The sequence below is a fragment of the Temnothorax americanus genome, unplaced genomic scaffold, assembly GCF_048541705.1.
Source record: "Temnothorax americanus isolate GAGA-0224 unplaced genomic scaffold, ASM4854170v1 Scaffold14, whole genome shotgun sequence".
Classification (NCBI taxonomy): Eukaryota; Metazoa; Arthropoda; class Insecta; order Hymenoptera; family Formicidae; genus Temnothorax; species Temnothorax americanus.
In genome coordinates this window covers 4,282,419-4,309,665 of record NW_027509275.1, presented here as the reverse complement: position 1 = coordinate 4,309,665, position 27,247 = coordinate 4,282,419, and the positions used below count along the sequence as shown (strand labels likewise).

The window sequence follows — 27,247 nt, the reverse complement described above, 5'->3', positions numbered from 1 at the left end:
AATAATAAATTTTTTTTTTAATTATCGAGTATTAAATCAAAACATTACAATTATAATTGTCGATTAATATCATTTTATTAATACGAATAGAATTATTAATTTTTTGTCTATAGAGAAATATTTTTAGATAGATAAGAATTAAATATTTAATTGGGCACAGCGAATTAAATAATTCGAAATTTTGCCGTGAGGAATTCTGCCGATCGATCAGTTAGGGTATTCCTTTCACGGAGGAGCGTATTTTGTAAGCGCTTAAGCAGGGCCTCAGCAAACTCTTGTATATTGCATTAAACTTATATAAAATCAAATTACACGTGATTATTATGTTTACGTATAAGAAAAAAGTGAAAATATTATGTGTATTTAGAAATTTTTCATTTTTCGGCAAATTTTACTGTCAGAACAATATGGGCATAACGCTGCGCTTTTCAGGGCGCCGCGTGTAAAATGTGAAGTTGATAACAAAAGAGTCAATGTAAGTGTCACGTTCATCAATCAAAGAATATTGTGACATTTTCTTTTTTTATCAAAGAGATATTTTATAATAATAATGAGTGGTAAGAAACATAAAAAGTGAGGAGTAATGTGGGCAAAAATAAGGGACACGTTATGAAAATAAAAGTTGATAATAAACCGTATACATATGTATGGGCCGGTATCACACAGTCTCCGATTAAACTCATTCTTCGTCTCTTTCTAGGGGGATAGTTAGAAAGAGATGCAGAGTGAGTTTAATCGGAGAATTAAAACCGTGATTCTAACCGGTTTTTTTTCAGCACTAATCTTTTACGTGGCTTTATAGAAATGCAAAATTCTTGTCTAGAATTTAAGTACGCATCAAAATCTAGGTCATGGTGGTCGAATTTATATCAAAAACGAAAGAAAATTAATATTTTTTGTTATACGTGACGACCACCACATATAAATTCAACCACCATGACCTAGATTTTGATGCGTACTTAAATTCTAGACAAGAATTTTGCATTTCTATAAAGCCACGTAAAAGATTAGTGCTAAGAAAAAAAATGAAAAAAACCGGCTAGGATCACGACTTTAGGATCACCGTGGAACGTGGAAAGTGAAAAGTTTTATATGACTATCTCTTTTTATTTAACATCAATAGAAAGAGAGATTGGGCGCGTTCAGCAGAACAAACCGCTCGGCGCTCAGTAGCAATCGAACGTGCGTTTACTTTTAGACCCAACTAATCAACGTAGCGCGTTGATAGGACGACACGACACTCAACAGTTGTGTCTGTTGAACGCGGCCATTTTTCATTTTTCACGTTTCCACCCTAGGGGAAAAGATTCATGATTGACCAATGACCCCCAAGGGCTGCGTTCCAAAATTCACTCTAGTTAACTAAAATGCTACAGTGAGTGAATTTTGGAACGCAACCCATTAGTTGAGCCTTCTCCTTCTCTCGCGCAAGCGCATTTCATCATTTCATGTACGCGACACGCGTGCATTGTGATTGTTTTATCAGGAAAATGTGATTTGCAGTTTGCAATGTTTGCATAAGACCTTGCATTTGCATAGTAATGTCCTTTTGATTATAAGAAGTGTGACGCTGTGACTGTGACAGTCGTACGGTCGAACGGTCGAAGGCTAGTCAGAATGACTGATCAAGATACAAACAATAATACTCTTCCGTTACGGGAGAGCTTGGTAAGTTATATATCGTTCGTCATATTGGTTATGTAAATTTAAAAAGTGCACGCGTATAATGACTTTGTAAATTTCGATCGTGCATACATTTAGCATACATTTAACAAGCATTTAATAGATAATGTTCTGTGTATCTAACGCTGATACACATTACTTTAATACGTTACTTACATGTAAATTCATATGTTATGAATATATATGAAACTTATATAATAAGATATTAAAATTTATATAGGTGAAAACAGCAGTGCAGTTTCTACAAAACCCTAAAGTGTTATCGAGTCCATTGATGCAAAAACAAGAATTTCTTAAAAGGAAAGGCCTCACGGATGAGGAGATTAAAACAGCTTTCAAATTGGCGTCTGTTGACAATATAGTTGATCGCAATGCCATTCAAAGTCAGAATCCATATACCGCTGTACAAATGCCATCGGGATCTATTCAATCGCATCGTCAAACCAGCGTTTACCAATCAACATTTTTACAGAAAGTCAAAGAGTTCTTTAATGCAACTGCATTAATTGGCGTGACAGTATATTGCGCATATTGGTTTTATAAGGTATTTTGTATAGAGTATAGAGAAATTAAAAGATCTTTATTTCTTTCGTGCAAAATATTTGAAAAGTTTTTAGTATTATGTGGTTTTGCATTCTCTGGGTTTTCTGTTAATTGAACTTGAGTATATAAAAATATGTATAAATGTGTGTGTATATATATATATATATATATATATATATATATATATTCGTTTTATGTTATTGAAATATAATTAAATTTTTAATTTTGCAGAGATTTATAGAACCCTTTTTGTTTGGTCGGAGAAAGAAGAAGAGTGTAGAAGATAGGGTAACCGAATTAGATAAAACCGTCCAAAATTCTATGAAAGAAGTCAAAGACTCTATTTTGAAGGTAGAAGGTGAAGTGCAAAAACTGACTGAGCATCGAGCGTTGGATCCAACTATCCCGCAATTGGTGCAAGAACTTAAACATGATTTATCTAGTCTAAAAGCTTTACTTTTATCGAGGTATATATCCATTTTCCTGTTTTTCTTATATAAAATAATTTTTTTATGCTAATTTTATATATTAATAATATACGGTGTGTATATCGTAACATATGGGATCCATTTCAGCTGTGGACAGAAGACATAAGAACAATGAAAAAAGTTTATATCAACGTGTATCCTATTTGACGGGATAGGTTGTTTGCGAGTTGTAGTTCACGTTTGTACTCCAGTAATGTGGAGTTGCTTAACGTTATAGGAGATTTTCGCAATGGTCATCTCTTATAATGTTAAACAGCTCCACGTTACTGGAGTACAAACAGGAACTATAACTCGGGAACAAGATCAAATAGGACACATGTTGATATAACCTTTTTTCATTGTACTTGTATCTCCTGCCCACCGCTGAAGTGGGCCCCATGTGTTACGATACACTCTATGTGTCATACATATATGTCATAAGAGAGCAATGCACATAATAGATCGTCAGTAATAGCAATTTATTGCCATACAATTAGAATATTTCATTTAAACATTATTATTTTATTTTCGCATATGATATTTGCTTATATTAAGATCATTATTTTTACAAGAGATCGTCACGTCATCGCAACCTCATACTCTCGTGCATATACAGTTCTGTCTGAAATTGCTTAAGAACGCGATACCTAGATATTCTGGTAATTTTCTTTTAAACAAGAGTTAGTTTTACAAAATATAACTTTAAAATATAAATTTGTGATTTTCTTCATCTTATTCCTATTTTTGACTATCTGCACTTTTAAAGTAACGAAATTTTATTGTAAACATCGTTCCGATTAGATTGCGTGTATGTATCTTTTCATATTGTAAATTTAACACGCAAGAAAAGTTAATTATAACAAAATTTTTATAGATCAGTTCTCTGGACGCACAATCACGTGTATTTTTATTATTAATTTTCAATTATATCTTAAAATAGGAAACAGTTTCCTACCGCCCCGGCATCTATACCACCGTGGCAGTTGGGTGCAACAAACGCAAGCCAAGAAAAAGCAACTGAACGAGAAGACGATGCTGGAAGTGGAAGTAGTACTAACAATTCGGATAGTTCTTTGGAAATGATTCGAGAAGATCCACCTAAAGAATAAGTTAAGGAATTTTGAGTCTATAATAACTACTTCCCCATAATGATAATCTTCGATATGCGATATATTCGGCATAATGTATTGAAGCATTATTTTTATACAGGATGTTAGAAAAGAAAAGTTTATAATTAAGATATGTCATCTTTTTCAACACCTTGTATATATTAATATATTAATAGCACCGATCTGCATTTTTGGTAGTAGTATTCATAACTTTGTAAATGTTTTAATGCCTATCAAACAATGTTCCATTATGAAGAACAACTTTTGAGATGTCGATAATGGTCAAAAAACAAGTTTCTATATCGATTGTGTCATTTACTATAACATAACAAATCGATCGAATGTATTAAATTAATGTAACTGCAGATTTCCGTACAATTTTCTAATAAAAAAAATTCTTTTTTATTTTTTGTATAAGATCTAAACAAACTGTAAATAGTTCCTTAAAAAATTAATTTACTTTGATACTTTACCACAGTACAAACATAAAAGAATCAAAGAAAAAGGAAATAAGTAACTAGAAATTTTTTTAAGGTTTTTGAAAAGATTTTACGTGAGCAAAAACGATATTTTCGATTTTGTAATGTGTGAATTACATATCTAGCGTGTAAGAAATGTCCTTGTAAACTTATGAGAATTAGATTCGATTGTTTTGGAGACAAATCGATATAAAGGCTACGGTCAACGTAACCGTTGACCGTAGCCAAAGATGTAGCGATTCTCTACATCATCGTGAAATAAACTACTTAACGTATGTAACATATATGTAAATGTTTAACATTTTAATCTAGAATTAAAAACATCGAAAACAGTTACAATACAAAGTATTGTGTTTAAGAATCTTGTAAATTTTATATCGAAAATGGAATTGTATCATATTGCAAACTGAGAGAAATTGAGGGTACTTTCACATATAGTATCTGTCCGCGTTACAGTGCAAACAGTGTTATGTGTACAGATATATAATTTTATCAAATAAATAAATTGAATAATTTAACTTTACTTCCATTTTCCATAGAACACTATATGCATTGCCCATGGCTCATGTCTTGAGAGAATGATTGTTATTTACAACAGAGAAAGTATATAAATTCTACAATACATAATAGAAAAACGATAACTTTAATTAAAAAATCTTTATTGAAGGATGACTGTAATATCGCTAGATCTTGTACACATGGGGGTGTCGTGTTCTTTTTCAAATTGAATAAATTGATTTTACATTTATGTATAAATGAATGTGTATGCATCTGTGTGTGGGTATGTGTGCGCGCGTGTGCGTGTGTGTGTGTGCGTGCGCGCGTGCGTGCGTGCGTGCGCGCACGCACACACGTACACCATACATATATAGATATTAGATGAAGTCCATGTATTGTAACTTACTCATATCATTCATACAAAAATCAGTCATACTTGAGTTGCGTCAAATACATCCGAGTAATATGTACAAACTGTATAATGTTCGACATTATTGTTATATCACTAAAGAAGCAAACAAAGTACACAGAGCGTGTACGCGCATGTATATGTTTATGTGTACATGTATGTGTATAGCTGGCTATTATATATCACTTAGGGCCGGTTGTTCCAACTTGTTGATAAACTAACTGATAGTTAAATTATACATGTCTTTGTCTTTCCTTTTCAAATTAGACCAAGATAGACATATGATTTAACTATTAGGTAGTTTACCAATAGATTGGAACAACCGGCCCTTACAAGGAGAGCTCATGATATGTGATACATTCAATTTTTTCACCTTTCGTGAGTATGATATAAATAAATTATATAAATTATTATGTAAATGAAACAAATGCGTTTCTTAAATTATAGAAAAATTTGTCTACAAAACTTTTACATAACACTTGGAATTATTATAATTTAAATATTATATTTAAGATTTTGTTTAAAGTGTGTAAGACAATAATCTTTTAAGATTATAAGTTGAGACTTCTCATTCTTTATAATCTTTTCCTATATTTTTGAACATCAATAATTAAAGAAAATTGTACATATATATTATCATGTATATATATATATTTTATACAATACATAATTCATCTAGAAATATAATTATATAGTATAGTTTGTACAATGACAGTTTTTATTATAGTTAAAGGTTTTATTGTAAAACAATACAAAATTTGAATATAATATATACAAAAAAATGTGCGAGCAAAATGAGTATTGTATAAAAATATTTTTTATACAAATAATTGATTACTCATGTTAAAATGCTTGCAAGAAAAGATATATAAATCAACTTTGCCTCAATCTTACAATCTTAGGGCTATTATTTAGAAACAAGAGTTTACGAGATGATGGTTAATGAATATCTGACCATTACATCAAGACATTTACGAACGTATTTTTTTAGAAGTGTGTTTTCTCATTTATAAATTTATTAATTGCAATCATTTTTTGTTGGAAAAACGAAATGTATCGGTAAGTAAGTCGCATATTATAAACTTTCCTTGTAGGAGCGCATACTAATGCAATCAATCTTATAGATCATGATTACATACGTGTAATATTCCATATCGCGGAAGTCTCTTATCTCAACGAAAACAGATGTCACTCTTTCCTGGTTTTATATTAATACTTTTTTTTATTAGATATAACCAGGACAGCTGCCTCACTGATACAGTGAGTTACAGCGAAATCCATTTGACTTAGGTACATCTCTCTCTCTCTCTCTCTCTCTCTCTCTCTCTCTCTCTCTCTCTCTCTCTCTCTCTCTCTCTCTACATCCTAGGTTAATAATATACAATAACAAAAGTATTTTATTTCAGTGCTTTATCTTCCATGATGTGCCGCCGAAATATATAAATAAAAACTTCAAGTACAATCCTTACCTAAAATGAAAAATCTTGCCAGCTTAGTGCGGTTCTATTTTATTTTCATGGTCTTTGGCAAAGGCTTATGTAACAGAAAAAAAGAAGAAATTCACTTTATAGTTTTATAACACACATGGACTACACACTGTACAACGTAAAGAATTATCCTAGGATGTTTTGTGCTGATGTAATTATTGGCTGAATACCATTCCCTTCGATATCTATTCGCCGCTGTTCGAGTATAGAAAAACAAGGACAAGAAGGGGGTGGTCTCTCTCTCTCTCTCTCTCTCTCTCTCTCTCTCTCTCTCTCTCTCTCTCTCTCTCTCTCTCTCTCTCTCTCTCTCTCTCACGCACACACACATAGACACATTATACGGGCAGCGACCTAATATGTTGCTATTAATTAATAACAATAATAATTCTAGGCTAGACACGCTAACTGAAACTGCTAGTAGTTTCAACTCTAGAATATCTAGTGTATCATTCAATCTCGGCTATGCTACCAAGTATGATGTAAGTGTAAATTCCTTGAAAGAACGGATCGTACATCCTGCGTGAAACGAAGAGCGTCCAAGACTGGAAGTAAGCTTAATAAAGCGGTGTCTCCCGCATCGCTGAACCATGACTTTATGGGTATCGCGTTGTCTATGACATAAAAAAAGAAGAGACAATGATACAATATAGCAACGCGTTATTAATCTTTTTGCTTTAACTTTATCCTATCAATAACGTTATATTACGTGCATTTCTTTTATCAAACAAGACAAATCACGAGAAGATACAAAGTCTCTTGTAATCATATTTTAAATTTTCTATTATTTTGACGTTACATTAAAAATAAATAAATAAATAAATAAATAAAACGCACGGACTCTATTTTCTAATTAATCTACGCATTATACATTATAATATCGCATCTCTTTAAAAATAAGATCTGCAATTCACGTTTGCCCAGATACCATTAAATACGATATCATTAAGTTCGTTCATTTCTACAAAGATAAAATGATATATATCGGTGAGGCATAGAATTATAGAAATATTATATTAAAAGATATTACATGCACACACACTTAACAAATAGTATTAATAAATTAAGTTAGAGGGAAAACTGGCTCTTATTTTACCAGGTGTAAGCATGAAAGACAGACACGGGAGTGGTAAATGAAAAATTCCATTAAAATGGTATATATATATATATATATATAATATATATATATACTTACGTGGATAGGCTCTGTAAGCTCCTGGGCTGTTGTCAAGAATAAAGACTGAAGAGAGATCTGAACAAATTGCTGATAAATCCTTAGTATAGGAACCCATTTCTGGCGTACAATGTTGTCTATAATATCTGCGCCTTAAAATACCTCTGTTGTTATCTAATTTATCCGCAACTGCTGCCCCATATATTTCCATGGATGCAGTAAAGACTACTAGCTCGTACCTAGTTGATACAGATAATAATGGGAAATAATTAATACAATTTTATCTCGACAACTTGACAAGAACAAAATCTAAGCGTGAAATTGCAAGGTTTGTTTGCTGGTCTAATTTTGGGATAGCGTTTCTTTTTATAAGAATGATAATAAAATACTTACCACTGACTAACAATATCCAAGAAGAAGTCTACGTGTGGTCTTTTATGGACAAAAAATCTAACAGGATGTCTGTCTATCGTCACTTTAAGAACAAAATCTGGAGGTGTACCAGGCCTAACAGTTGGCCTCGCTACTCCGTCGTGATGAGAATGAATTAACGTTTCATCTAAATCCAGTACTAATACTTTTCTCTTAACTATACCTGGAACATTTTTGCATTGTACACAAATACTGAAAAACATTGGACGCAATGTAATAAGTAATAAAAGTGACGGGCAACAGCGTCACTGGGATACCTACTAAGTCTGTGTCTAGATAAAGGTGAAAGTGGGAAGATCTCATATTTGACTGGTTGCATCTGTGAGATCTAGAACACAAGGACAAATATAGTTATATATTACACGATTTATAAAATATATAAAAAAATATATAATAACTAGATATTAATATCAATGAGAAGTCAAAGCCATAATGGCCCTAAAAAATATTAAAACAGAGATTAATACTTGTAAAATTAAAAAAAATATATATTTATTTATATATTCCATATCTATATATATATCGAATAAAAAAAAATTATTATAACAGTGATTATATGACAATACATGACAACACGTGCAATTGATGATATCCACAATGGTATAAAAATAATAAAAATATAAAGGTATATATAGCACAAAGATTTGGAGTAACAGACGCAAACTTGTGCATTTATCTTGTGCGTGTTACGCAAAATAAATTAGAATACAATTTTGAACATAAATATTTGAAAAAGATAGCGTTAAGTAACTACTTACACCTCTAACTTGCATCTTGTAAACAGACACGAGTCACGTAAAAAGATAAATATTTCTCAAGAGAGCAACTAGTAGCGGAACATGTGTGTACAGAGTCCATTATTTCAAAATTATGATTATAATTTAAAAGATTCGCTCGGCTAAAAGAAAGGAGTAAAACTGAGTTCTTTTTCTTAATAAAAGAAATGTCTTTTCCAGGATGTGTCAACTCATACGTATATAGAGTTTTAGAGCCTTGTAAAATCTATGAAGAAAAAAACAAATGAGAAGAATCGTTTGTTGTACAAGAAGTTGTGCAACTTTTCACGTAACTTTCGTAGGTATATACTACATAACGTTTCGTCACGTTTGGTAAATTAAAAGGAGAGATCGTAAGATATCATTCGATTCGAGAGGAGTTACACGAAGAAATGTCAACGATATCTATATCTATGTCCTATGTCTATATCGCGATAAGAGAAGTGGAGTGAGAGGAAGTCGTCCCGCGTCCGCCGTGGCGGTGGCGTCAGACTGTCAGACGGCTGAGACGGCTCATAGCTCGTAGGGCTCGTAGCTCGTACATTATAGTTAAGTATGACTCGTGCCTGACTGTGGAAGAAGGCGCGAATAGAGGCGCGAAGCACCTACTTACGGCTCTAACCTGCTTCTTGAGTAGAAAGCAGATGCAGGTCCACACACGGGAGGCCATTAAGAGGAAAGCTCTCATCCCCATCTGCAATTGCTTCAGCATCTCTACTGTTCTTCTCACCGGGCCGAAGTCCGGCAGCACTTAATCTCCAGTGTCGAATCTGTCCTGTGTATACCGTGTGTATACGTGCGTGCTCCAGGCTCCCCCCCCCCCCAGGCTCCTTTCTTTTTCTCCTCCCCGCTATCCCGCTATCCCAGCACTATCCTTCTATCCAGCTATTCGCCGCTCGACTGCTCGAAGCTCGAACCCGACTCACGAGTCACGTCGCACTCGCGTTGGCCTCGTTGCAGATCGCGAGTCGCGAGTCGCGAGTGCGAATTCCGTGATCCGTGTGATACCTGCTCTGCTCGCCGTCGCCGACTCGCCGACAGACAGAGTCCGAGTAGTCCGGTTCGACGACAGCTTCTCCCGCTTCTGTCGCTTATCGTAAACTCGTAAACAAATTCGTCAACACCACCGCGATCGAGTCGAGACTGTCGAGAGTTCCGAGTTGGCGCGAGTCCGCGAGAGCGCCGTTTTTACGCCGGGTGTTCGCCGTGTCCGGCTGTCTGCGGTCTGCGACGACGACGCGTCTTTCATGTTTTTTGCATGGGCAAAACCAAAGTATGTATGTACATACGACGAGAGCCTTCTTACGCGCACCACGCAACAGCCGCCATCTTCCGCGCATCGACCCAATTTTTCCGTGCGCACTGCGCACTGCGCTGCTCTCGCTCTCTCTCCCTCTAGCTCTTTCTCGCACCTCGCGACTCGCGCTTTGCGCTTTGCGCACCGCGCCGGCCGCTCTTACCACATAAATCGCGCGCGCGCGTTGCGTCTTCCGTCTCAAATCTCAAGATGTTCAGCGCGTTCTTTCTTCGCATAACGTTGCGCGTGGGGCTGCGAATTGCGAAATATCGCTTCTCCCGCTTCTCCGCCAACAGTCATGCGATATATATTAATACGATATATACGATACGCACGCGCACGCGTGCACATCTCACGTCAGAAAAGTTAAAATTTTCTAAATATAGCTCTTACGAAATTGTGAGAAATTATATAAAAATTAAATGGGAACGATCGACAGAGTATATAAATTGATGAATATCGCGCTCCAAGTAGACGAAACATAAAAGACATCAATAAATATCAAAGCATAATTTTTTTATGAAACTATTATACATACACAAATCGCAGATTAATTGGGCGTTCCTGCTACGAAGATGGAGCATTTGCTAAAATTAGAGATTTGCGGGTCGAGATGACATTCGAGACAGCCGTGCTCCGAATCCTTTCGTTGAATTCGATTCGAGCTCTCGAAAGTTCGCGTAGTCGAGGTCGAGGGCGTCGAGGGTAATCGTCGAATGAACTCGAAGAACCGAAACTTTAAACTTTAACCTGAAATTTGAATCATCGGATGCATTAACTACGAAGAGTACGCGGATATATTTGTTCGATTCTAAAGATCTCGTCGATCTCGATTCGTAACAACACGTGTGAAACGTACACGAACATTTGCTAGAAACAACGTTATTAATTATATTTAAATTAATACACACACATTTTTTCGCTTGCTAAATACAATATATTATCAATTATGTAATAATGATAATTATCAAGTAATATACAACAAAATGTACAACAAATTTTCTATGTATGCTAATAAAGTACAATTCTTTATACAATTCCTTAAATTCGATTAATTATTTTGCTAATACATAGTTCTAACGGTTTTTTTTTTTACATACATCATCTTTGTACTCTACAACGAAATATACAGAGGAAAAAATTACAAGTTTAGTTACAAAAGGAAAGACAAATTAATTTTACTTTATCTCGTATAGCGAAGCTTATAATTTATGATGATTTATGTGTGCGCACACGCACACTCACACACACACACGCACATACACACACACACACACACACACACACAATGTTTGTCATATACATATAGTACATGTCATAGACTTATTGCAATATGTTTCGGAATTTTAACCAAGTAGATATATGTCGGGTCTTTAGAAAGTGTAATTTTTATATGAGATATCATATTTAACAATAAATCTATGATATATGGAGGAGTAAAAACTATAATGGTGCGAGTCATCGACATTGACGAAGAGAAAAAACAAGATAGTTTATCAAACTACCTGCAAATTACATAAAATATCTATGTACTAGCACAAATAATTAATCAATTTTCACAAATCATTTTTACAAAGTAAACAGAATTACAACACAGCGATTCGACAAATACTGCGTGAGAAGACATAATTTATAAATGACTTAAAAAGATGATGCATTATTATTCCATTTTTATCATCGACTGTATTACACGTGTATTGGCTCTTTGATAACGTAATATTATTGTCCACGCTATCGGGAAGCAAAGGCTGATGAAAAAAATATCGCGAGAATATATGTATGTACTGTACATATATGTGGCAGATGTGAATATATCTCGTGGTATCGGTAAAATATTAATTAAACGTATCGAAAATATGTTCTCTAACGAAAAGAAAAGAATAATGAAGCAAAGTTTATATATATATATAACAAATCAATTTATTTAACTTACGTATTTTTAATATCGTTATAAAAAAATGTTTCTTTTTCATAAATATATTATTAATTAGAGATTGTTCTATATTGCGATAAGCAGAGGCTACGTCTCTTCAATAGAACATTAGAAAATTTCCCCCCTACTATTACCATTGTTTTGCGGTTTTTTCAATGCTTCAATATCTAACGTATCATAATAAGGCGTTTTCGATGTTTGGCTTTCCTTGCGTACAGCAAAGAAAAGTGTTTTTTTTTTCCTCGAATGCTTCGTATATAATAACGGATCAGCTATATGACTAGCTTGACGATCTCAAAGGCACCTGCTTCTCTGTTACTAATCTTTCATCTATGTGCATATGCATCAGAAAAAGAATATAAAGTTGTGAAGGAATTACAAATTCTCCATCATAAAATAATGTAATCATCGATATTTCCATTTTAATTTATTATTTTTATTCAAGAGTGAGATGTAAGAGAGAGAGAGAGAGAGAGAGAGAGAGAGAGAGAGAGAGAGAGAGAGAGAGAGAGAGCGCGAGAGCGAGCTATGTATAACCATTAAACATAAACTTTACACACACACATACATATTTTTGTATAAAATCTATTAATTTCTTTGAATATTTTTCTTTCTTTTCTTTGTTTTAAAGACTGATGGAGTTGCAGGTCCCGCCAGATCTCACAAAACGTTATTTATTTACGTTATTCATTACGTGTATTAGTCACTTATAATATAATTGGGAAATCACTGAATTTTGTAAAGAAGCACGCAGTTTGTGTGCGTGTGTACATGTGTGTGTCTACTCGTCCGTCCGTCCATTTCTGTGCTGTACATAATCTATATACGTAATCTCTCACATTAAACAAACATTATTACAAGCTGGCTAATCATACTACATTCATAAATTGTACAAGCATGAAAAGTCCAAAATAATGTTGTCTCGTGCAAAAAACGTATAATTTAACTTTATTTTGTACACATGTGTTTAAATAAATACACACGAATAATTATCACATGAAGTTATCGAGTCCTCGGCTTTATGCCTTTTTCAATATGACAATATTTCAATTGGAAATCGCGATTTATCTCTCATTTACACTATACAGAACGATATTACTTTGTATTTTATACAAAATATCTCAAATATTACCTTCCTGAAATCAGGTAGAGCTTCACGTTAACGGTGTCTTAAAGCTGCCGGAAAATAAGAAATATTCCGTTTTCTCCGCTATAGCTTCGCGTACGCGAGTTGCCCTCACATAATATATTGCCAGATATGGCGTTATGGGCATCAAAAGCGTCTATTTTGCGCTACTACCGGAACAATTCTTGACATTATTGACTTCTTTAGCAAGATAAGAAATGTTAAATAAGCCTACATTTCTCTGCTCATGTATTATTTTGGTGTCAAGTCAATTAATCCAATGATACAGTTATTATTTATCGTAAAGACTTTGATTCTCTATGTATGCAAAACCGTATGTATTGTTTTCTTTTGTAGAAAGGATATAGAGGCAGTTTATCCGTTAAATTAATGGAAATATAGCAAGGCCTCTCTACACCGCAAGAAGATCCTTTCACACCGATACAACGCCAATCGGGCACCGTGTTATCGTACTGTCATTAATATAATTTCCACCTAGATATATATATCCATTTTACGCGTTGCGCCGATTCTATATTCCGTACTCGATCTACGATGTCTCACATTAATGCCGTATATTCTATATATGCAGTCGTAGCGTTTACCGCAACGATACTTGGTGTACCACATTATCACGGCACCATACCATGACAACTAGGCACGGCCTATAACGCTTTTTCGGCGTTTTCTTTATTTCTTTCTCGATGGATTTTCGCCATCGTATAATTTGCTTGTATTCGACGATACCGTACGTGGGTCGCGAATAAACAGTCTTCTGATCCGCCGAATTTCTCTCGAAACTCGGCTTGTGGCAGCGCAGTTAACTCTTTGAGTGTACATTTGTTTTTTGTGCTTTTTTCTTTCGTGCCGCTAGCATATCGTAGAAAGGATTATGCGATATACTTTGTCTGGAAATAAACGGCAATGTGTTTGAAAAATCATTTCGTCACAATTTTATTTTGCACTTTACTGCAAAAGAATGCAATAGAGTACATGTAAAATTGGAATTTCTTTGTCGTTTTAACTTACCGCACACATTTGATCCATTCATCTTTTTCTTCGTCGGTAGCGGCGGACATTCGGTATACCGTATGTTTTCCTAATCGCAAATAATCGTAAACAAATAGATAAGTTGAAATGTATTCGTTCTCGTATAAGTATAACGTTAAATAATTAATTAGATTAAATTTCAAGCAATCGTACCTTCGACGACTTTTCCTTCGCTATCAGTCTTGCATGCCTTTATAAATTCGGAACCAGCAGCATACAATTCGAAACAGTGCGGTTTATGCCGGTCTTGAATCTCTCGGACCTGAATATTCTCTAGCGGAATGATACCGCGTGGTTCCTTATCCGTTGTATACTCGAAATAGTACAAACAATTGTCGTTCAATATGAACCATCGCCTCTTCCAACTCTTGTAACGTCCGCCTGTAACAATAAAATGCGGAATATATATAGAATTAAGAGCTTATGGTTTTCACATATAGATGTTATTTACCTGCTGTCTCCATCAGGGCAGCAGAGGGACAGAGCGATACAATATAAGAATAAATGATCTTTTAACGACAAATGTGACAAAAGTTGAGGAATATTATACGAGAAGATATCGCACTTGATCTGTTTTTTATTATTTCCAAATCTTTTGGGAAACGAAGCTAAATCAACATATATATATATATATACATATATGTATAAAATTCTGATATTTATATATATATAATTCTGACTGACACAACAATTATTCCAGGCCTTTGCGCCCGTGAAGAAAAAGTCTGCGAGAGAAAACCGTCAAAATGCGGTCAATCTAACAAATGTACGTGTACGAACGTAAGCAGTAATCATTACCTTGCTTCCACAGCCAACCTTCTTTATCGGGATTGAAGAAGGTGTGCATCAAGTCGTTGCCATCGTCTTCCGGTATTTTGAAAGGCTCGGTTTTTATACTCTCATACAGACTCTGAAAATAGATACGAATATTTAACTAATTGTAAGTAAGTAAATTTATATTTTCGATTGAGAGACGAGAAATGATATGTTAATCTTGCGAAAGTATACCTACCACAAGCAGTTCCCGAGGCAGATCTCCACCATTGTTAATCCCTCGATTCATCGAAATAAATTGATCTACGCTGGGTTTATCCTTAACGCTCGGATTATGCAACGAAGTGTTCAACATGATGATGGCGAAACTCAGCACGTAGCAAGTGTCCGTATTGGTGAAGATATTCGGATTTAGCTGGCAGTACCTTTGAGCGAAACACTCCATCATGCGATCGATCTTCTGCGCTTCGCCGGGCAGTCGGAACGACCAGAGAAACTGACGTAGGGCTTGTACCAGTATGAGATCGGTGAAGTCGTGCAACTCGACGAAGGCTCGCAGCACGCGTTCATTGAAGTCGTGCCGTTCACCGAGATAGTCGCCGATCGCAGTTTTGTTGAGGCCTTCGCCCTTGTATAGAAACTGAGCAACGTCCTCCGGCGTCGGCGTCAGCAGGTTGTGCTCTATCAGGTACTCGATGCCCTTCTTAGGATCCATATTGAATTTTTTGCGGCCGATCGACATCTGCTTGGCCTTGTTGGACGGTTTAGTCTCGTCGGTCGTAAGTCCGCCGCCCTCCATCGCCTCCATTTCTGCCACAACCTCGCCCAATTCATCTTTCAGTTGCTAAAAACAAATCGTTGAGAATAAATTGTAAAAACGATTCAAAAATTAGAGATTTACTTTCTTACTTTCTAATAAAATTTAGTATTTTCAATATTTTTTAGCCGCAGTATCGGATATACACATGCATAATATATGATTCTTGGGTTACGAAAATTTCGACCGACTATATTAATGTCGAAATTATATTAATCGTCGCGTATTAGCGAAGTGTATGATAATTCAGAACGGTCAATGACGCAATTGTACAGACTAACGTAGACCATGTAGACTATGCGCGCACGGCTTCCTCCAGTTCCTCCGCTGTGCAACAGCGGCTTCCTGCTTCGCTCGAATACCGGTCGACACCGTTGACCGTCCGCCTATTTCCCACCATGCGCCACTCACAATCAGTTCGACTCAACGTACATTCCGCAAATACCGGTTTGCGGAGGCAGAACCGTATCTCTTTCAGCATTTTGCGACGATGCCAGCAAACGCGTTGGGTCGTTGGGCGACGCGTTAAACTCGTTAAAGACTCGTAATGTGTCATGGCCTGGCTCACGCATGCCACGAGTGATCGCGAGTCGCGAACGACAAATGCGAATTATCAATATCCCTCCCGCGATGTCTCGAAAATCACTCCAATGCGGTGTGCCACATTTATCGTGGCAAACTTGGTTTTTTTACAAGCAGTAAAATCATATTTTTCCGATTCAGTAATCTTCTCGACGTGCACGTATGCACGCAAACAACGCATTCGTAACATTACAAGCGTTGCAAGTTGCAAGTAGCACGTCCTAGAAAATAGCACGGTCGCGTTATCGCGAAATATCTATCGATGCGAACATATTTGCGAGTCAGGGCAGTCAGGCATGTGTTGTCAAGTTATCAATAACTTGTCAAGCTGTTTTTCGAATAACTGACAGAAGAAATTTCAAAGTTGACGAAATATCAAGTCTGATCCTGATGCGTCAGATCCGGGTACGTTGAAATCCCTTTTCTATAGAAGCGTTTCAGGAAAAAGGAAGGGCCGACCGGAAGCGGTAGAGTGCATCGTTAACCGATCAGACTCGTTAACGGGCTGCCACGATAACGACAAGGACAATAACTTAGTCGCTAGTCGGCCCTGAGTAGTATTGTCCGTAAGGTGGTGTAGTGCATGGCATTTCTTTTGTATTTATCGGTGTGCATCCGGTCTCACGTCGTCAGCGGCAGGAAGGTCGCTGACGACGCGTGAAAAACCGGTATACACATATAATGCCCCGTGCACCCAGAAATTATAACTCTTAAATTGTAACTCGCTAACGACGAGAGAAACTTTCTTTCGACATCATATATATATATATATATATATATATATATATATCGTTTTTTCGAAAATCCAAATTCTTTCGTACCTATTATTTGAAAATTTCATCTCGTTTAAGAAACGTTCGTAGTCGTTGTAATATTTACAATGACTTGGGCGGCCTTGTCTTGGACAGACACAATGAAAAGAACAGCGAATGCGCGCGCTCACGTATAGGTATATGTGACGTCGAAGCGTAAGATTAGTAAGATAGCGTTTAAGCCGTGCTAATTATCGCTTTGTCATCATCGAAGCGAGATACGAGCAATTATACATATAGCGGGCACTTATACTAGCTTCTGTTGAAACTCGCAATCGAGTCATCTCAGATGCTTCTCGCAAATTATTGAATAAAATTTAATTGCAGATTGTTGATATATATGTAAGTATTGCGCTCTGCGACGAAAGAAAAAAAAAACAAAAATCTAAAGTCGCTAAGAGCAACGTGATTTAAAAACTTTTTATTACATATTTTTTTAACTTTTACAGAGTAACAAAACTATAATAATTTTCAACCTTCATTCCTAGCTCGTTTGTTACCTCATCCAAATTTGTTCTCATTTCATCATTTGCAAGAAAAAGAGTTTTGCCTTCTGGAATCGACGTGTACTTACATAATTCGTCTGTTTCCATGTCCCTTTTGTTCCGTCCTCTGCGGAATGATTGCCTTATTCCGTTCTATTTCTGTCGTTATGCGTCCTGTACAATCGATCGAAAGTTCAGCACTACTACGTTCCCTACTCAACAAACTTCCTTCCTGATGTGAAACGGGACCAAGTAAAGCGGGCATCCATTCATGCGACTCGTATAAGAATACGACATACGCGACTCGTCGAAAGTACGCCAAGATGACTTTATGTGACAACTGCCCCCCCCCCTCTTTCTCTCTCTCTCTCTCTCTCTCTCTCTCTCTCTCTCTCTCTCTCTGCACAATACCCCCTATTACTTGAAATATCTCACAGAACATTTCCTCTATTTTCTCATCAGAAATATTGAGATGATGTCGCGTTTTGCCATAATCTTTGCCATAATTTTCTTTCAAACGTAAAACGAGTATTATTAGTATCGATTACATATATCTGATTATCTGAGAAATCTGATTTATAAACGGATGCTGCCGTGTATATAAGCTGCGCGCGTTTATATCTTCAGTAAGTTTTTTCTCCTAGAGACGAAATACCATCAATGCGCGCTACATAAGAGAATTTTCAAATATAATAAATTTTAGAAGCAGACCGTTTACAGGGTTTCTTTAATTTCAATGCCATGTCGAAACAGCCGAAACAGCAAGATAATCGGTTAAACGAAGAGCGAAAGTTTCCGTTCCCGTTCGATTAGATGCTACTTTATCCGACTGGTACCAAGCCATACGCATGTGCTAGTTTTGCAACCAGTCTGCGTCATAAAAGTCGTACGCGAACAAACTGCATGCCTGCGCGGTGATTTAGCGCTACATTAGGCCGAGCGTTGTCTCGAAAACTAATTATGTTTTACGGACATGTGTTCTATATATAATAGTCAATTATCAAACTCGTCCTTTGTTATACTATATGCTCCCGTCGGCGTCGCGTCGCGTCGTCGCGATTAATACAGACTCAAAATGCTTTACTGCAGTAAATACATATTTGGAATATATATATATATATATATATATATATATATATATGTAGGTCTGGAAGTATGTTCCGGGACTTTTATTTTTGATATCGGTATATTCCGGGACATTTGGCAGTTTCCAGGACTGTCCTGGAAAAAATTGATGTCCTACGGCATTTTTCGGGACAGTTTTTTGAATCTGATTACATATATATGCGTTATATTCCAGGACTGTACATTTCAAAAAACGTAAACAGTCCCGGAACATACCTCTGGACCTACATATATATAAATATATATATATATATATATATATATATAATATAATTGTAATTAATAGATCGTGTTCTCCAAGTTTGAATTCGATTTGAATGGAAAATTATCATTTGTACATAGGAATATAAATAAGAGAGGCAACAATTTTCTTACAAATGCATAAAGTAAGCTATTTACTAATAAGATAATATCGCGATAAAAATTATTCGTCAGAATCTGAAGAAGAACGCTACGCGCGACGAGATACAGACGTCTTGATTCTTCTGACGAGAAATATAATGTATTTCCTCTCTCTCTCTCTCACTCTCTGTATGTGCATGCGTATGTACGTCAGTTTAATACTTTTTCCATGCAAAGGCAATATAACCATGCCGTCATATCACATATAGACGTCATGTTGCGTAAAATACGAATATGCTCTCGGGCTTTAAACGTTATATTTCGATATGCATTTTTATATTTACTACTAGTGTAATAAAGACGTTTCCCTATTGCAATATTATGTGTATATGTTATGTGCACATATATCGGTATATCTGTAATCTCCGATTATTTTTACGCTTAATGAAAATATAAAAATTTTTCGCAACACTTAAGAAATCCATCATAAGATAATCCAATATTTTGTGAAATCGCATGGTCAAAGCTCAGAGGCCAAACAATAATCCGTTTTCATTCAAACCGATAGCTTAAAGCTTAAACGAAAACACGAGATATTCGCAACCTATTTGTTATTCCATTTTGTCGTTCTTGATTAGTCGTGCAACTAATAAGGATCAATCATAAAGTACTGGATAATAAGATGATAAAAAAAGATGCGAGTGCAAGTTGTAATCGGGGAATGGTCGGACCAGTTGAAAATGCTACGCGAATTCTCCGAGTCGAAGAAAACTGAGCCTTTGGCTACGATCCAGGAGTTAGGAATTCGCGGTAAAAAACGCACGCGCGTATACAAGTGCTTCGATGAGAATTTTCTCGTTACTTAAGCGTAACGGACGGTGACTGCTCAAACTTTTAAGGTTTTACGACGCAAAAATTCATCATCCACCTATGCCGCGTCTTTCATCGATTTTTTGATTATAAAAGTGAAAAAATATGAATATGTCGAACGAGAGGACTGGTAAAACTAATCATATGACAATGATATACCAATACCTCTACGTGGCTGTAAATCAATGGGATAACCGGGTAAGGTATAAACAAACACCCGAATCGCCGATTAGTTATTAATTCAACAAAATGCATATCGATTCTAACCAGACGTCATTGTTCGCACGAACGACGAATGACGTATATATCAGGGTTCAGATAACGAGGATCTATAGCGTCAGCGCGCGGCGTCGCGACGCGCAATCAACTTTTCGTTAATCGGGCGTTACACGACGGGCGAAATAAACGAATTTTACATCACGTTCGTCGCGCTATATCCAGCTGATTCTCGTTCCACGTGTCGTTTTCCGTTTTATCCGTTTTATCGTTCATCGATGGGCAAACGGTATCGCGAAATACACATACTTACAATGCCACGCGCGGCATTTTTATTTATCGTTAGGTATACGTGCTCTTGCTTAAGAGAGTACGCTTACGGAAACATATGGGTCGACCGTCGAGGGCATCGAGGGCATCGAGGGCGTCGAGCCGGTCAAACTCGCCTCGTTCGTCGCACAGGAATTATAATTATCTCTGTTAGCGGGTAAATGCGCGCACCTCGGGTGAAAGATGTGTCAAAGTAGGCTATTTAAATCTAGCGTTACACGCATACGCGCTACTTGGCGATCTACTTTCGCTCCACATCGCTATATACGCGGGTCATCGTATCATCGAATCCGAACGGTTCGATCTATCACCGATCCATGACCTAGCTAATCCCTTTCGTCACGAGGGAAATAAAGGTGGAGGAAGGAAGAAACTGAGAAAGAAAAGAGAACGGAACGCGCGTCGGGGCCCGGTTCGTTGCTTTTCAGACGATTTCAACTGCCCAGTCCAGCCGAAGTGCGCGTTGACGTAAAAAATCACGTCGTCAAGAGGCACGCGATTTTATATCGCCACATCCGCGCCTCGTGGACATCGTAGACATCGTAGGGTCGCGCGCGACGAGTGAGCGCGGCGACGGACGTTCGCGGTTCGCGTGTCTCGACTCTCGGTTCCTTCTATAAATAAGTCTCCCTGACTCGGTCTACCGTCTTCAATTCGCGACGTCGCGCAACCGCGCCGCGCAATATATTACCTTCGCGAAGAATCGTTTACGTTTTACGTTACAAGATATGCGACGCATCTTTCGGACGATCGCTAGGCGGCATTAATTCGATCTTCTCATTACGCGCGTTCTATCTTACATTCACGTTAGCGGAAACGATCGACATCTATCTCACATTTGATTCCAGACCCTGAAACGAGTCACGCCGCGGAGACGACGTCGTCGCTTTACCAAAAATATTTGAAAATACTAAAATTGTGATTTCATATATGTATGATATAAAACGACGATTTCCCTTTTCCTCATTGCGCACGATTAGTCGCCATATAAGTTGGCAATGGTCAATCTTACTTGGAAAATTACAAATTGTTACCAGTGCTCGCGCGCGCGCGCGGCTTCTTTCTCGCCGTTTCTCTCGCGATTTATCAAAGTCTACTAAATACTAAATATCGGCACTCGACGTAGAAACGATTACGCGACGCGTGTGACATTCTTGAAGAAATTCGAATACCGTTGGATACTCGGAATAACCTAACGTTCGACGACGACGACGACGCAGTTAGGCTCCGAACGATAGATCTAGAAATAAATCTGGCGGGTCGGTCCGAGTCGACCTTGAAGGATCGCGCCGCTTCGCCACGTCGCGCGTCGGTAACACGTTCCGGACAACCGGATCATCTCGGTCGTCATCTCCGACGACGATGACGCGATAATTCCTGTATATCTAAGAATACGCGTACATTTAGACCCGGGCGTAATCGTAGGATCGTACATATAAGGATCGTTCGCCGACTGACCGTGGTGGACGAGACGCCGGCGCCGAGGTCCCAGGCACTCTTAGCTCGCTTCCGATAGTTCTTCTTCCTTTTGCCGGGTCTGCGTAAACTGGAGAACCATCCGGCCGCGATAGCGACGGCGCTCACCTCTCGGCGCCCACCCGCGCCGTCCGGCTGGATGTCACCCGCCCGCGCCGCCCCGCTAGCACCGCGCACCTCGTCTAGAGCGTCCACCGATCTGCCGGTGAAGATCATTCTCGGGACTCTCGGTGGCCCCGCACGCCGGGTTTTTTCGCTTATCGTTACGGCACTTGACGTCTACGCGTCTCTACGTCTTACGCCGGCCGAGGAACAACCCTCGCTTCGCGTCCCGCTACCGCTGCCGCTGCCGCTGCCGCTGCCGCTCCTACCGTCGCGATCCAACGACATCGTTCGCGTCGAACGCGCCGAACGTTCCGAGAAATAGACGAGGTACAAAGGTCGCGGAACACATAGAGCGCGCGGTCGCGGAAGCGCAACGACCCGCGTGCGCGTGCGAGAGCGCGGCACCGACGCGACGCGACGCGACGACGCCGACGTTACCCGCGCGGCGCGCACCTTCTCTCTTTCTCGGCTCTCGTCCGCTTTCCAAACTCTCCGAAGCACCGTGAGAAAGCGAACGTGCTCGCGCGTACACGTATTCTCGAGATCGCGTTCAAATGAAAGAGACGCGCGACGACATTTCGCGCGACAAAGGCGACCACCGTCAACCACCGTCACGCGACACGCGATTTCCCGCGACTGCGGTGTCCGCGGTAATTCCGACGTTCCGACGGCTAGCGGCTCCGCACGCTGGCGCCTCGCTGCGGCCGCGATCGAGTAACACTCCCGTACAAATATTTACGATTACCGTGAAACGCACGCGTAACGCGTATATGTATCGTACCTGCTTCCGAGAAGAGTCTCTACCCTCCCTCCCTCTACCTCTGTACGTCCGTAAGAATATATATCCCAGAGTTACGCGCTACGCCAAGATCCGATGACAAAGTTCGATAACGCGACGTCGCCGGTCGCCCTGATAATTTCGCTCGAATGACTCACACGCAGAGTCGCGTATCGCGGACGATTCTCTCTTACTCTCTCGTGGGCGACGAGCGACATACGATTCGATTCACGAGAATCGGCCGAACGTGTACCTGCCTACCTGCTCCACGCGTCACGAGTGACGAGTCACGAGTCTCGAGCAGTCACGAATCGCAAGGTCGGTCGAGAAGATCGACCGACGACCACTGTTGTTCACCGTATTCGCGCGCTCGTAATACTGGTGCTGGGACTTGGGACGTTGAATTAAAGAGCGGGAGTGACGGCAGTGACGCTGCCTCGTCGATGCGCGATGTTACCGCGAAATAGACGCGTCGGCTAATTGTCAGCTGCGCGTCTGCTTCCTCTTTGGGAAATTACTCGCACCGCGCACGATTTATCATATATGCGTCACCCCTGTGATAGCAATGGCGTACGACAACGACGCGGACGTGAGACGAAACTTATTCAAAGATTTCTTTCGCTTGGCGTTTACTCGCTACACAGTTACGGTCTCTATCTACGTGTACACGCGTACGTCACGGACACGTTCGACGCTCCGTTTCTCTTTAACGATTCTGTTTCGATATCCCACAGATTCGAGACCCAGAATCATAAACGAGAGAAGCGAGTTGAGTTATTCGCGGGCGTTATTCGAATTTCGAACGAAACGGAAACGACGCGTTCGCGCGAAATTACGCAGCGAGATCGCGCGACTACGCGCGACGTCTCGTTTCATCGTCGTTAAACCGGTTAGACGGATATAAACTCACAAACGGATGAGTAAGCGGGACTATCGGGCATCGCGGAAACAGCTTTATCTAGAGAACATCCTGGAATTTTTCTCGCTGTACGGATACAGCTGTGTTGGACGTAGACCGGTCGTTGCGTTGCTTTGCCCGCGCGTTAAACATCGTTGCGATCGAACACGCGTGGACAATGCATATAGAGAGGTTTTTTCAACATTTTTATACAATAATTTAACTCGTGATTTTTTTTCTCTCTACCTAAGAAAAGATACGCGACATTTTTCCACCAAAAACACTCGTACAGCGTAACGTAACTTTTTGCCTTTTCGAACGCACGCTCTATTCCATAAAATTAAACCAAATTGAACGATCACGAGCAGAGAAATTCTTCAATTATCAAATTATATAAAACGATTTACTCGTATATGTAGAAGAATTTAAATCTATTCAAATATTCAAAAATATGTATATATATATTATATATATGAAAGAGAGAGAGAGAGAGAGACATTTCTCTTTTTCCCTTCCCCTTAAAATTTTATTTGCCTATTTATTTTATTCACTTTATTTATCAAGAACGTCATCGTTCACCGCGTAGTAAATCTTATCTGTGAAACTTGTAAAATTGTAAGTGGTGCCATCGCGTATCGTCGTATCGCGTAGCTTCGTCCAATGGAACGATACGTATATCGGTAAAACAGATTCGTTTGGTTGTATCTTTGCGTCTACGACTAAACGCGCGAAACGCGCAAACCCTCACCCTCCTACGGTTATAATAATAAATATAATTATAGCGCGCGGCGACGGGGTGTCGCGCGTCGTTCTACGCCTAAAAATTCTTGCTCGATGAATAACATCGCGTCCGGCTCACAGATATAAGACGTATCGCGTCGGAGTCGGAGGACGTATAAGGACGCGGAGAGTTTGAGCTCGTCGAATGTCCCTCTCTATCATATGTCGGATTAACGGGTCGGATTATATTCACGCGTACGTCAATACCGTATGTAAATAGCGTACTCACTTGTATCTCGAGCAGCAATTCCGTTTTCTTCCGTCTTATATCTATCAGGATCTTCCGTTGCTCGGGAGTCAATTCTACAATCGTACAATAATCGTCGAATTAGAGAATTAGAGTACGCGCGGACGTAAGAGGTATATCGATATTCTAACGTGAAAAGTCGAAAGTCGAAACGCCGGCGTTCGCTCTTGCTCGGCAAGTTGCCGCCGCGCCAACACGGGACGACAACGGATCGGAATATCGGTGTCTCCGTTGCGAAGAAGACCCGGTAAAGGTCTAAAAATAGGACTTGGAAATTAAGGTTGCGTATATAGGTCGTTTCTACGAAGGAGCGAACGCTATCCGGCTAACCGATGTCCGTTAATAACGACAAGTCAGACGATCGCTTTCTTGCGATTAGCAATTACGAAAGAATTATCGTACGCCAACGCGTACAGCGCGAAGATTACACGTATGTATCGCGCATCTATACGTATACGCGCCGCGATGTGTCACGCGTTTCTCTCATATATCGCTCTCTTGGTTAGCGCGCACGACGATGATAAATGACGACGAAGAATCAAGTGGCGAAATGGAATAAGGTAACCGCGCCGCGCCGCGCCGCGCCGCGTTGAGACTTATCGAGACTCGTAATTTGCGATCGACGAACGACGAATGAATATTAGCAGTTTTCCTTTTACCGAAACTTTAATCCTAAATTGATAGTAACGAGTGATCATTCGTACAGAACCGTGCTCCTAAAAATAATGGAAATACGCTGGCTTCTTCGAAGGCTCGCTTCTCATCGTCGGATAAGTAGTTCGCTCTCGCGAGCTCGACATTGTGACGCGCAAATACGCGATGGAAGATGTTGGAACTTGGAACTGACCGAACGATAGAGGAAAAATAAAAAATAGACAGTCTCGGCAGAGATACGAGAGTTAGTCTCGCGCGCGTCGTCGAAGGAAGGATTTTCGTTTTGTTTACTACTTTACCACGCGTATGCGACAGCCGTGCGTATACGGCGGACAAGGAAGAAAAGGAGGAGGAGGAGGAGAGCGCGCGCGCGCGCTCCTCGTCGGCTCGTCGCACGGAGAAAGACTCGATGTGTACATTGGCTTTCGCTCCAGCGGCACGCTCCGAACTCCGGAATTTCTCGGTCAATCCCTTACCCGTCGTTCCGAACTGGTCGACCCGATGACCAGCGGAATTCATTCCTACGCTCCCTGGACCGCCCAAATCTTGCCACATCTCCGAAAAATAGCACTTTTTGGACTCACGCGCGCACAGAATCACCCACCTTCACTCAAGCGGCTCCATTTTCACCGAGACCAACCGAGACTGACGACCAACGCCAGTGTCGCCAGTGACCAGTGACGGCTCACGGCAACGGCAGTCGGCAGTGACGCCAGACGCCAGTGACTCAGTGACGCCGTCTAGCACCACCTGGCTCCGCCGAGGGAACTAACCTTCGCTCTTCACACTTCACACTCGTGTGCCCATGCCCGTTGCAACGTTGCAGTCGTTGCACCACTTGTACTATATACGTTGCGTACATACCGCCATTACCGCCGCAATCAGCCGCAACATCCAGATTCCAGATGATTTAGCAGCGTTTTTCCTTGGCTGCACTATCGCCTACCGCCCACTAGTCCCCTGGTGCAGGGCAGTGTCCCACTGTCCCACTCCTCGACCTCGAGCTGCATATTACGCTTATGTGCGCTATGCTAGGTTAAAAAAGCCTAATTTTCCTCTCCTTCATTTTATTTTACAATTTACAGCCTTCGGCCTGCTCTAGCCTAAACGCGTTATAAAACGTGTGTTATCGCTAGTTATTGCCGATCCTTGCCTTGCCGTCGAATGATCGAGCGTCGATACACTTACGCTCGCTTTATCGGTGTCGGTGTAATGCCTGTATACGATATATACATACCTATATCGCGATATCGCCGTCGCTCGGACAGCTCGGACAGTCAGATTTCAAATCGGCTCAAACCTCGATAAATAACATCTCGACGACCCCGATGACCCGCACGGCACACTGGCCGCGAACCACCGCGCGTTGCACAAGTGCACCCGCACGGTGCACCGTGCGGAGCAGCTGACACGGAACGCGCGCAACGCTTCGACGTAACATTAGGATTAGCTGATACAACATTGTAGCGTGTATAGGGCCGATATCGCTGTCCGAT

The 27,247-nt window shown here is 39.5% G+C and overlaps 3 protein-coding genes across 12 annotated transcripts; 1 reads left to right on the top strand and 2 right to left on the bottom strand.

Annotated features, from left to right (window-relative positions):
- Positions 1–1,439: 1,439 nt before the first annotated feature.
- Positions 1,440–4,804, top strand: Pex14 (peroxisomal biogenesis factor 14). The gene is made up of 4 exons (XM_077400635.1): positions 1,440–1,668; positions 1,904–2,227; positions 2,458–2,693; positions 3,634–4,804. The coding sequence occupies exons 1-4, from the start codon at positions 1,618–1,620 to the stop codon at positions 3,800–3,802; spliced, it is 780 nt and encodes a 259-aa protein (XP_077256761.1). The 5' UTR covers positions 1,440–1,617; the 3' UTR covers positions 3,803–4,804.
- Dd (CTD nuclear envelope phosphatase 1-like protein dullard) lies at positions 3,156–10,562 on the bottom strand. Of its 3 annotated transcripts, none has more exons than XM_077400636.1 (5): positions 9,668–10,556; positions 8,540–8,606; positions 8,240–8,441; positions 7,868–8,085; positions 3,156–7,286 (listed from the first exon to the last, which is right to left on the bottom strand). In XM_077400636.1, exons 1-5 carry the CDS (start codon positions 9,764–9,766, stop codon positions 7,141–7,143), a joined length of 732 nt encoding a protein of 243 aa, XP_077256762.1. In that variant the 5' UTR covers positions 9,767–10,556; the 3' UTR covers positions 3,156–7,140. The 3 variants fall into 3 exon arrangements, with proteins under 3 accessions (XP_077256762.1, XP_077256763.1, XP_077256764.1); XM_077400637.1 differs by having other exon boundaries at positions 9,677–10,555; XM_077400638.1 differs by lacking the exon at positions 3,156–7,286 and adding an exon at positions 7,438–7,633 and having other exon boundaries at positions 9,668–10,562.
- Positions 10,563–11,338: 776 nt separating this feature from the next.
- Positions 11,339–27,127, bottom strand: Step (cytohesin steppke). Of its 8 annotated transcripts, none has more exons than XM_077400622.1 (7): positions 26,989–27,127; positions 25,080–25,153; positions 15,473–16,078; positions 15,259–15,370; positions 14,614–14,844; positions 14,440–14,509; positions 11,339–14,318 (listed from the first exon to the last, which is right to left on the bottom strand). In XM_077400622.1, the coding sequence occupies exons 3-7, from the start codon at positions 16,040–16,042 to the stop codon at positions 14,231–14,233; spliced, it is 1,071 nt and encodes a 356-aa protein (XP_077256748.1). In that variant the 5' UTR covers positions 16,043–16,078; positions 25,080–25,153; positions 26,989–27,127; the 3' UTR covers positions 11,339–14,230. The 8 variants fall into 8 exon arrangements, with proteins under 8 accessions (XP_077256748.1, XP_077256746.1, XP_077256747.1 ...); XM_077400620.1 differs by lacking the exon at positions 26,989–27,127 and adding an exon at positions 26,228–26,856; XM_077400621.1 differs by lacking the exon at positions 26,989–27,127 and adding an exon at positions 26,228–26,851 and having other exon boundaries at positions 14,614–14,841.
- Positions 27,128–27,247: the final 120 nt, after the last annotated feature.

Bases quoted from the DNA above. Each gene is read 5' to 3' on its own strand.
- Pex14 (XM_077400635.1), top strand. From the start codon at position 1,618: ATGACTGATCAAGATACAAACAATAATACTCTTCCGTTACGGGAGAGC. The intron at 2,228-2,457 runs GTATTTTGTATA...TTAATTTTGCAG, and splicing joins GCGCATATTGGTTTTATAAG to AGATTTATAGAACCCTTTTT. The intron at 2,694-3,633 runs GTATATATCCAT...ATCTTAAAATAG, and splicing joins AAAGCTTTACTTTTATCGAG to GAAACAGTTTCCTACCGCCC.
- Dd (XM_077400636.1), bottom strand. From the start codon at position 9,766: ATGCTGAAGCAATTGCAGATGGGGATGAGAGCTTTCCTCTTAATGGCC. The intron at 8,607-9,667 runs GTAAGTAGGTGC...CTTGTGTTCTAG, and splicing joins TCAAGAAGCAGGTTAGAGCC to ATCTCACAGATGCAACCAGT. The intron at 8,442-8,539 runs GTAGGTATCCCA...AAAATGTTCCAG, and splicing joins TTTATCTAGACACAGACTTA to GTATAGTTAAGAGAAAAGTA.
- Step (XM_077400618.1), bottom strand. From the start codon at position 22,505: ATGATCTTCACCGGCAGATCGGTGGACGCTCTAGACGAGGTGCGCGGT. The intron at 14,510-14,613 runs GTACGATTGCTT...ATTTGCGATTAG, and splicing joins CGAAGGAAAAGTCGTCGAAG to GAAAACATACGGTATACCGA. The intron at 14,319-14,439 runs GTAAGTTAAAAC...GTTTATTTCCAG, and splicing joins GAATGGATCAAATGTGTGCG to ACAAAGTATATCGCATAATC.